The sequence below is a fragment of the Lycium barbarum genome, chromosome 3, assembly GCF_019175385.1.
Source record: "Lycium barbarum isolate Lr01 chromosome 3, ASM1917538v2, whole genome shotgun sequence".
Lineage (NCBI taxonomy): Eukaryota > Viridiplantae > Streptophyta > Magnoliopsida > Solanales > Solanaceae > Lycium > Lycium barbarum.
The window spans coordinates 19940769-19951799 of record NC_083339.1 but is presented as its reverse complement, the minus strand read 5'-3'; the positions used below and the strand labels follow the sequence as shown (position 1 = coordinate 19951799).

The following is an 11031-nucleotide window of genomic DNA, read 5'->3' as shown; positions in this document are numbered from 1 at the left end:
GAACGGTAGAAATTAAAGGAAAAAATAGTTAGTTTGGAGGGTATTGATGCGGTTAATCGAGAAAGGGACATGTTGAAGCAAAAAGTGAAGGAATTGGAGGCTACAAATCAAGTTGAAAGGAGCAAAGTCGTGAAATTGGAAGACGAGGTCTCGAAAATGAAGGCTGTTATTGTGATATCTTTGTTCTTATTTGCTTGCATTTTTTCTTTGCTTGTGTAAGTAGTTGTGTTATTTTGCGATGAATTATGTTGTGTTGTAGTAATTGATGTAGTAAGTTGCCTTGTAAGATGAATGTTGATGAACAAGCATTTTGTGATTAATTGATGTAGTAAGTCTTGTAGTTTTTGGTTGATGAACAAGTATTGGTCCATGTTTTGTTGGTTGAATGTAATGTTAGCCATTATTTAGTGTTCCTTTGGCAGCATGTAAATGGCCATATATAGTATTGTTTTTCTTGCTTTGAATGTGTCTAAATGGTATTGAAAGTGTCTAAATGGTATCACATACCTGTTTATATAGTCACACATCTTCTCTACGTTATAAATGGACAAATGAACTAATACAAGCAGCAACTAATACAACTAAGTTATAAATGGACAAAGACAATTCGGCATACTAAATGGTGATTACCATAAATTCACATACCTGAATAAGTGTCAACATACAAGTTGAAAAATAACAAACGGCTGCCATATTATAACCCACAAAACAAATCACCACCTAAGTTATACTATGGCATCCTTTCAAACATACCAAAACACTAAAGAGTTGCTGCCAAATATATTGGCATAAGCCATTAATTACATCAGCAAGTAATTTGTTTAGTTTGTGGCGCGTAATAGCTTTATACCCCCCCCCCCCCATTCTGAGTCCCTTGGTTAGTATGATAAATTTGTTGGCTCACTCACACCAGCTGCATCACCCCTTAAGTTGATAGTTCTTGTCCCAATGACCATTTGTGCCTCTTTTCTCTTCTGCAGCCTAGTCCTTGCCTCTGAAACAACTTTAGGCCTCAAGTTAGGCTCCTCTTCATTTGCAAATTCTGGAAACTCAAAGTCTGGACATTCACTGTTGCTGGGCTGATGTGCACTCACTGTTGGTGTAGGCATGAAGACAAATGTCTGAGTTGCTGGATTGCTAGATTCTTCAGTTGGCTCTGGTCCAGATAGTTGTATGTCCACTGGTGTGTCCATATCAATATCTTCATAATCAACAACTACCTTCTTCCTTTTCTGTTGCTTTTTTTCCCTTAACAGGATGTCAATTAATAAGAAAATAGTTAGACAATTAAAAACAGTTAGTCAAACCAAACTGAAAGTAACAGTTACCTTTTTGCACCCTTTTGTATTGTGGTTTGATTCTCCACAGTTGTTACATACAATAACCCTGCCTTTCCTTGAAGCAGACCATGCTCCTTTTCTCTTGATTGCTTCATCCTTGGATCTATCCCTCTTCACCTTAGGCCTGCCAGCTAGCTTGACAATTTGTGGTGGATCCATTGCATGAGAAGGCTCTACCTTCCAGAATTTTCCCCCCTAACAGTTTGCAACTTATATGAATAAGTTTTTAAGGCTGCTTCTTTGCTGTACCACCAATGAATTTCAGTGAAGGGGTCAATCCTCTTGTACATCAAAGCTTTGATAGCATGAGGACATGGTATGCCAGAAAGCTGCCATGTCCTGCAAGTACATTGCTTAGCCTCCAAGTTCACTGTGTGTCTATCACTCCCTTAAAAAATCTCATATCCAAAGTCACTATTAAAATAAAGCACACAAAAATGGGCAATTCTCAGATAATCAGCATAAAGCATCATACAATGAGGACTGAAGTTTTCTGGCCATGCCCTCACCCTCTCATCATGTTCCCTCAACATGTTCATTACTTTCAACCTAACGTCCTCTAGCATTATAATTATGGGTTTTTACCTTGCATCTAAGATCCATGCATTAAACAATTCTGTAAAGTTGTTATCCACAGCCATATTTTTGCTAACAGTATCAAAAAAAGCTCTACACCAGCACTGGGGAGGATAATGGATCAGGTCTTTGACAACATCTTCATCCATTTCCCCTAGCTTCCTTAGTTGGTCATCAAACTCCTCTTCAAAGATGGACCATGCACTCCACCACAACAACTTCTTCATTTCACCAGATCTCCACCTTTTCATGCAATTTGCCTCAACTTGTCTAACATAAAACCTATGGTTAGCTTCAGGGAGGACAATTTTCATTGCCTCAAGCAACTCCTACAATAGGTTTTATAAAAAATTACACTTACAGAATAATAAAACATGGAAATGGACATATTAATCTTGCAGAATAATAAAACATAGAAATGGATAGTAAGGGTACCTTTTGCATATCAGAAATGATAGTGTATCCCTCTCCCATGTTTAGTTCAAGTGACATCTTCAGCAATCCCAAGAACCAATCCCATGTTTTCTTAGTCTCTTTTTCAACTACAACCCAAGCTATAGGATAAAAATGGTTGTTTGAGTCAAGTGCAACAATAACCAAAAGTTGACCCTTAGCTTTTCCCTTGAGAAATGTCCCGTCCAATCCAATGAAAGGTCTCAAACCTTCCTTGAAACCCATCTTCAATGCATGCAAACAAATATATATTCTACAGAACCTTCTCTTACCTTCCATAAGTGCATCTTTTGACAAATTGAAAATAATATCACTTCTAGGGTTGCTAATCCTCAACTCGTTGCCATATGCCTCTAACCTATTATAATCATCCTTAAAGCTATCATCCAGCTTATTCAGAATCAAGTTTTTTGCCTTTTTGCACTTGCCATGACTTGCATTAAGTTCAAATGTAGCCTTTAAGTCAGCCCTCATGTCCTTTACTTTATATTTGGGATTATTTTGAAGCTTCTTCTTAAAGTAATGTGCAATGGTGTAGTAGTCAACCCTATTGTTATCATAAGCAATAAAGCAATTATGTTCTGTGTTTAGGGTCTTGATTCTAACCCCAGGGCAGTTCCCATCCTTAGAAATAAGACAAACAAATGGACAACCTACTTGATACTCATACCTCAGCTTTTTTGAATCACTTTTTCTAACCTGCAACTCTTTCTTATTTGCCAAAGCATACAATTTCAGACATTTCCTAGCTTCATTAATGTCCTTGAAGGTCATACTATTGTCAAGTTCTTTGTAATCTAACAACTGATCAGTAATGTTCACCCTCCTTTGGTTAGCAATAAATTCTAAGTCTTCAGATTCATAATCAGAAAAAACAGAGTCATTTTCATCCTCAGCATCAGTTGATCTACAATTAGTAGCAACCCCTAAACTAGGTTCAACACTAACAACATTGGATTCAAAAGCATCAACATTAGGTTCAAAAGGTTCATCATAATTTAGGATATTAGGCACATCAACTGCTAACTCACAATCATCAATAGCAAATAAGTTAATCACATAGTAATCATCACTAACCATTGCCAGTAACCTCCTAATACCACTATCAGCAATGATTTCATATAATTTACCAGAAGGGGCAGCTACTAAGAGTTGTTGAACCCCAACAAACCCTAAGTTATTACAGTACTCATCTACAACATCATTAAAAGATAGATGGTCAGAGTCATAACCTTCCCAAATGTTATAGAACCTCTTCTCATACTTGACTTTTGCCTCATAAGTCCAATCCCCACCATAGTTGAATATTAACTCCAAATTAACCATAATGAATAAGCTGCAACCAAATATATAATAAAAAGATCAGATACTGTTGGCATCAATACACAAATAAAATGCAGCAAAGAAATAAAGAGTTGACTTCAAAGGACCACCATAAACTAAAAAATAGTACAAAAACAGTAACTTTATATAAACTTATCTAAATGGTTCAAATTAAACCAAAACCAGCACCAAATGAATAAAAATAGTTACTTTATCTAAACTTAAGTTAAACCACAAACTGTTGGCATCAATACACAAATAAAAAATAGCAAAGAAATAAAGAGTTGACTTCAAAGGACCAACATAAACTAAAAAATGGTTCAAATTAAACCAAAACCAGCACCAAATGAATAAAAACAGTTACTTTAACCCAAAACCATCAATACACAAACCCTATACCACCAACTCACAAACCCTAAACCACGAATCCACAAACCCTAAACAATAAAGGACATCTAAGTCCACGAGGACCACAACAACAACCAAAAAGATCCCTAATTTATTGTTAAAAAGCAGAAAAAGTCCACCAAAAATCAGGACCACCACCTCAAGCACATGCATACAAATACCCATAAAGTAATAGCCAAAAATAAACACCAAACATGAATATAATAAGTTAAAGTTGCAGATTCCCTCACATAAGGGAAAGAAATCACGAAATCCCAAAAAAAAATTGACAAAATCACAACCCTAGTACAAAATCCTGAAATAAATGCAAGAATCTTAAAAACCATGGTATTATCTGGTATAATCACTAACATCTAACATATTAAAGGCAACGAAATCAAGAAATCCAAAAATAAAAATGACAAAATCTCAACCATAGTACAAAATCCTGAAATAAATGCGAGAATCTTAAAAACCCTAGTATAATCACTAACATCTAACATATAAGAGGCAAAGAAATCAAGAAATCCACAAAAAGTTGACAAAATCTAAAAACCGTAATACAAAATCCTAAAATAAATGAGAGAATCTTAAAGAATCTACAAATATCTAACTTATTATAGTAGTAATAAGCAAAGAAATATAATTTTTGAGGACAATCTAACCTTTAAAATTTCTTAGTTTTGAAAACCGTAGCCGCACGTGTTCTCCATAGTCATAGATTTTGAGTGGGAAATGAGTTTGATATGTTATTAGGTTATGAAGTCTTATTTGAGGTCTTAATGGGTCGGGTATTAATGGGCGGGGTCTCATTTATTTGGATGAATTAATAATGTGGGTCTGATTAAATAAAAGAGAAAAAAAAAGGCTGGGTCGGTTGAGATCGTGCCACATGGCATTTAAAAAGTGGTCATTAATTGTAAGGGTATATATGGTCGATACACTAACGGCGGGGGTATATAACATCGAAAAAGCAAACGGGGACACGAATAACTATTTTGAGATAGTAGAGGGGTATATATGTCCCTTTGCCGATTTCTTTATTGTGAGCCTTTACATGACATCCACAATATTTCTATTCCTATTAATGTTAGAAGCTCATAGTTCTCAAAATTCTCATGACATTATTGACAATGATCCTTGTGATGATAATGATAATAATTATGATGATGATTTCAATTCTAGAGATACTATCGAAGATATCCGCAATATCCTATTCCTAGAAATGCTAGAGGTTTATGATTTTCAAGATTCTTGAGATACTATTGATAAAAGCTCTTTATTGTGATGATGATAATGATGAAGATGATGATGGTGATTCCATAATAGAAATCGAGGGTTTACCGACTTTATGTCACCTCGATAGAGCTGTGTGATGTTTCTCTCGGATACTAATGTAAGTCATGTATGTATGTAGCTATTATGTGACACCGAGCCTATATAGTCGGGTATGCTAGCTATTGCGCGCCCAACACTGCAGTTGGGTATGGACAACACCGAGCTTTGTTATGGCCGGGTATGGATGACACCGAACCTACATGGTCGGGTATGGTATCATTGTATGTATATGTATATGTATGGAAAGTTTTCTTTAGAAAAATGTTAAGTAAGCATGATGAACGTCTCAAGAGGTACAAAGGATCCTTCTATCTTATGTTATTCTTTATGCTTTTATCACGTTACTATCCATGCCTTATATACCCAATACATTATTTGTACTGACATACTTTTGTTTGTGGACGTTGTGTTCATGCCCATAGGTAGATAGGGAGACAGACCAGACCCTTAGGCTGCTTCGTCGATGATTGAATAGCAGTGCTCCTTTTGATCCGGAGCTGCATTAGTTGGTACTATTCTTTTGTGTACATATATGGGCATAACGAGGTCCTGTCCCGTCTTTATGATGTTACATACTCTTCGTAGAGGCTCGTAGATAGATATGTATAGCTAGATATCCTTAAGCTTTGTCGGCTCATATTTTGTGTATCATTTTGGTAGCCTTGCCGGCTTGTGTATATGTGGGCATAGTTAATGATATTTATACAGAGGTGCCTATGTTTGATGTAAATTATTTCATTTAGCTCATGGAAAGTATGAGATACCCAAGTGGCTCATCTAGATATGATTATGAGATTATGTTAAGAGGTACTCGGTAGGTTAGCTCCGGGTGCCCGTCATGGCCCTCCGGTTGGGTTTTGACAAAAGTAGTATCAGAGCAGTTCATCCTAGGGTGTGTTTACGAGCCCTGTCCATTAGATTCTTTTTTATTATTGTGAAGCGCGCCACACTTATAAACAGGCGACTGCCGGCATTTAGGAATGAATGACTTTGTTCTTCATCATAGATCGTGCGATAGAGCCATGATATAAGAATTTCCCCTTTTCCTAACTGTGCATTATGTTTTCAGCGATGCCTGTAAAGAGAAAAGCTACACCAGCCCAAAAGGGCAAGACAGTGGCAGGTAGAAGAACCCAGCGGGTATCGCTGACAGATATAAAGGAGGGTGAGTCTCATAATGAGGTACCATCTCGGTCCTCTCACTCACCACCTGCTTTAGAGGAGCATGAAAGAGCCTCAGCTCTGGCTCTAACACCCCTGGTTCCTCCACCAGATACCTCGAGCCAAGAGGTGAAAGAGGCCATCCAATTGCTGACTCAGTTAGTTGCCGCTCAGGCCCAGCGGCAAGGTATGGGACATGGTGATAGGGTCGTTAGTGCTAGAGCCCGTGATTTTATTAGTTTGAACCCTCAAGAATTCTTTGGGTCTAAACTGGATGAGGATCCGCAGAGCTTCATAGATGGAATGTTGAGAACATTGCGGCTAATGCATGCTTCGATGTCGAGTCAGTAGAGTTGGACTCCTATAGATTAAGGGATGTTGCGGTTCATTGGTATACTATTTAGATGTCTTCTAGAGGAGTCAATTCACCTCCACCGGTATGGTAAGACTTTGTAGATGGTTTCCTCCAACATTATTTGTCGCCTGAGGTTCGACGGGTTAGAGCTGACAGGTTCTTGAATCTTAGACAGGGGAATATGAGTGCCTTAGAGTATAACCTCTATTTTAATTCCTTGGCTAGGTATGCTCCAGCCATGGTAGCTGATATGGGCGATCGCGTGCAGTGGTTTGTGAATGGATTAGGGTCCCATTTAATGGGTGAGTGTTTGATGGCCTCACTTCAGGACAATATGAATATTTCTCGTATCCAGGCCCATGCCCAGAACTTGGAAGAGCAGCAGCAACCACGGGGGAATGCGCGTGAGCATGATAGGCGTTATAGAATGAGGGTCAGATCCTCAGGTCCTGTTGGTGAGTTTAAAAGGGGTCAGAGGCAGCAGTATTCTAGGCCCTCACTCTATACAGCGACTAGTGCACCTCCACGATTTGCGAGTCAGAGATTTGATCACCCTATTCACTCCGGACTGGGTCAGAGTTTCAAAGCTTCGGGTTTTCAGTATAGGGGTGAATCAGGCCAGAAGAGACCACCTTTACCGCGATGTACTCAATGCAGTAAGCTGTATTAGGGATAGTGCTGATTAGGTTTGGATGTTTTCTATGCTTGCGACCAGTCAGGCCATATCATGCGGGAGTGTCCATTCTGAGGTGGTAGGGGTACGGTCTAGCCTACAAGGTCAGCAGCTGGTTCTTCATCATCTATACGCCCTCCAGGGCAAGGTTCGCAGACACCAGTAGGTTGTGGTAGAGGTAGATGAAGAGTGCCCAGTTCTAGTGGTCCTCAGCACCGTATTTATGCTTTAGCTGGTTGACAGGATCTAGAGTCCTCTCCTAATGTTGTCACAGGTATATTATCAGTATCTTCTCATAACGTATATGTATTTATTGATCCAGGATCTACATTATCATATATCACTCCTTATATTGTTGATCGTATTGGGGTAAAACTCGAGCCAATTAAACGTTTCGAAGTGTCTACACCCGTTGGTGACCCAGTGATCGCTAGCCGAATATATAGAAATTGTGAGATTGTAGTTTGTGACCGCTATACTATGGTTGATTTAATTTAGCTAAAAATGGTGGATTTTGATGTCATTATGGGTATGGATTGGTTGGCTTGTTGTTATGCCAATATTGATTGTAGAACGAAAATGGTTCGTTTTCAGTTTCTGGGAGAACAAGTTCTAGAGTGGAAAGGTAATATAGCATCTCCGAGAGGTAGTTTTATTTTCTATCTCAAGGCAAGGAAGATGACTGCTAAGGGGTATATTTATCATCTAGTTCGAGTTCAGGATACCGAAGCAAAGCCACCGACACTTAAATCTGTTCCGGTAGTGAATGAGTTTCCGGATGTATTTCTGGATGAGCTTCCAGGTCTTCCACCAGAACGGGAGATTGACTTTACCATCGATGTGTTACTGGATACTAAGTCAATATCTATTCCTCCTTATAAAATGGCTCCTGTAGAATTGAAGGAGTTGAAGGAACAATTGAAGGATTTGCTTGAGAAAGGCTTTATTAGGCCTAGTTCGTCGCCATTGGGAGCACATGTATTGTTTGTAAGAAAGAAATATGGCTCCTTGCGAATGTGTATTGATTACAGGCAGCTGAACAAGGTGACGATCAAGAATAAATATCCACTTCCAAGAATTGATGATTTATTTGATCAATTACAGAGTGCTAAATGGTTCTCAAAGATAGATTTAAGATCCGGGTATCATCAGGTGAGAGTTAGGGAAAAGGACATTCCAAAGACAGCCTTTAGAACTAGATATGGTCATTTTGAGTTTCGGGTAATGTCGTTTGGGTTAACTAATGCACCAGCGGTGTTCATGGATTTAATGAATAGTGTGTTCAGACCTTTTCTGGATTCATTTGTGATTGTATTTATCGATGATATCCTGGTATACTCTCGGTCCGAGGCAGAGCATGCAAATCATTTACGTGATGTCCTTAGAGTTCTTCAGGCTCGGGAGCTGTATGCAAAATTTTCAAAATGCGAGTTTTAGTTAAATTCTGTAACCTTTCTGGGGCATATTATTTGAGCTGATGGTATTCGGGTGGATATCCAAAAGATTGAAGTTGTAAAGACTTGGTCGAGACCTACAACACTTACGAATGTTCGTAGTTTTCTAGGTTTGGTTGGTTATTACCGAAGATTTGTGGAAGTCTTTTCTTCCATCTCTGCACCGCTAACAAAGCTGACTCAGAAATCGGCTAAATTTCAATGGACGGATGCTTGTGAGCGTAGTTTTCAAGAGCTGAAGAATAGATTGACTTAAGCCCCGGTTCTGACACTTCCTGAAGGGCCGGATGGCTATGTCGTTTATTGCAACGCTTTAAGAGTAAGGTTGGGGTGTGTGTTGATGCAGCACGGTAAAGTTATTGCTTATGCTTCAAGGCAATTGCGAAAGCACGAGAAAAATTATCCAACCCATGATCTTGAGTTAGCTGCAGTGATTCATACATTGAAAATATGGAGACATTATTTGTATGATGTTCACGTTGATATTTATACAGATCATAAGAGTGTTCAGTATATTTTCAAGCAGAAAGAGTTGAATTTACAGCAAAGGCGATGACTAAAACTGTTGAAAGATTATAATGTTAGCATTCTATATCATCCTGGGAAAGCGAATGTCGTAGCCGATGCTCTTAGCCGTAGATCTATGAGAAGCTTATGTGATGTTCAGCTAGAGAAGATAGAGTTAGCTCGTGAGCTTCAGCAGTTGGCTAGCCTAGGAGCTCGAGTAATGGACTCGAGCAGCATGGCAGTTACCATTCAGAATTCAGTTGTTTCGTCACTAGTAGTTGAGGTGAAAGAATGCCAGTATGAGGATCCCATATCATTTCGTTACAGAAATACACTTCCTAAGAAGAAGAAGTCATCCTTTGAGATTTCTGCAGACGGAGTTCTTAGATGTCAAGGCAAGTTATGTGTTCAGGATGTTGCCAGATTACGTCATCAGATTTTGGAGGAAGACCATTGTTCCTGTTATTCTATTCATCCGGGAGCGACGAAAATGTATTATGATCTTAAATCCATATATTGGTAGGACAGAATGAAGAAAGACATAGCAGAGTTCCAATCTCAGTGTCCTAACTGTCAGCAGGTAAAGATTGAGCACCAAAAGCCTGGTAGATTGTTGCAAGCTATGGAAATTCCGACTTGGAAATGGGAAGTGGTTAATATGGATTTCATCGTAGGCTTGCTTCGTTCTCAGCGTAAGTGTGATTCTATATGGGTAATTGTGGATAAACTTACGAAATCATCTTATTTTCTACCAGTAAGAACTACATACGCAGCTGAAGATTATGCAAAGCTTTATGTCAAAGAGATAGTACGACTCCATGGTGTCCCAGTATCTATTATTTCTGATAGAGATACATAGTTTACAGCTAATTTCTGGAAGTTCTTTCAAGAAGGTTTGGGGGCTCAAGTGAGTCTTAGTACCGTATTCCATCCACAGACTGATGGACAAGCTGAGCGCACCATTCAGACCCTTGAGGATATGTTACGGGCATGTATGTTAGATTTTAGAGGTAGTTGGGATGATCACTTACCGCTTATAGAGTTCGCGTATAACAATAGTTATCATTCCAGCATCCAAATGGCTCCGTATGAGGATTTATATGGGCGCAAGTGTAGATCACCAATTGGATGATTTGAAGTGGGAGAAGCAAGTTAATAGGGCCAGACTTGGTCCAACAAGCCATGGAAAAGGTCAAGCTTATTCAGGATCGATTATTGGCAGCTTAGAGTCGTCAGAAATCTTATGCAGATAATCGCTGACGAGACCTAGATTTTTAAGTTAATGATTGGGTATTCTTGAAGGTGTCTCCTATGAAAGGTGTGATGAGATTTGGAAAAAGGGGGAAGCTTAATCCCCGGTATATTAGGCCTTACAAGATTGTACGCAAGATAGGCCAGGTAGCTTATGAGTTAGATCTACCGTCGGACTTGGAGTCAGTCCACCCAGTTTTCCATGTGTCAATG

General features: G+C 38.9%; 1 protein-coding gene across 2 annotated transcripts; it reads right to left on the bottom strand.

Moving 5' to 3' along the window:
• Positions 1-585: 585 nt before the first annotated feature.
• Positions 586-4834, bottom strand: LOC132630678 (uncharacterized). 2 transcript variants are annotated; one of them, XR_009578652.1, is made up of 4 exons: positions 4745-4834; positions 2352-3705; positions 1329-2245; positions 586-1248 (listed from the first exon to the last, which is right to left on the bottom strand). XR_009578652.1 is itself a non-coding variant. In XM_060346236.1 (3 exons), exons 2-3 carry the CDS (start codon positions 3693-3695, stop codon positions 1922-1924), a joined length of 1668 nt encoding a protein of 555 aa, XP_060202219.1. In that variant the 5' UTR covers positions 3696-3705; positions 4745-4834; the 3' UTR covers positions 1325-1921. The 2 variants fall into 2 exon arrangements, 1 of the variants encoding a protein (XP_060202219.1); XM_060346236.1 differs by lacking the exon at positions 586-1248 and having other exon boundaries at positions 1325-2245.
• Between the last annotated feature and the right edge of the window lie 6197 nt (positions 4835-11031).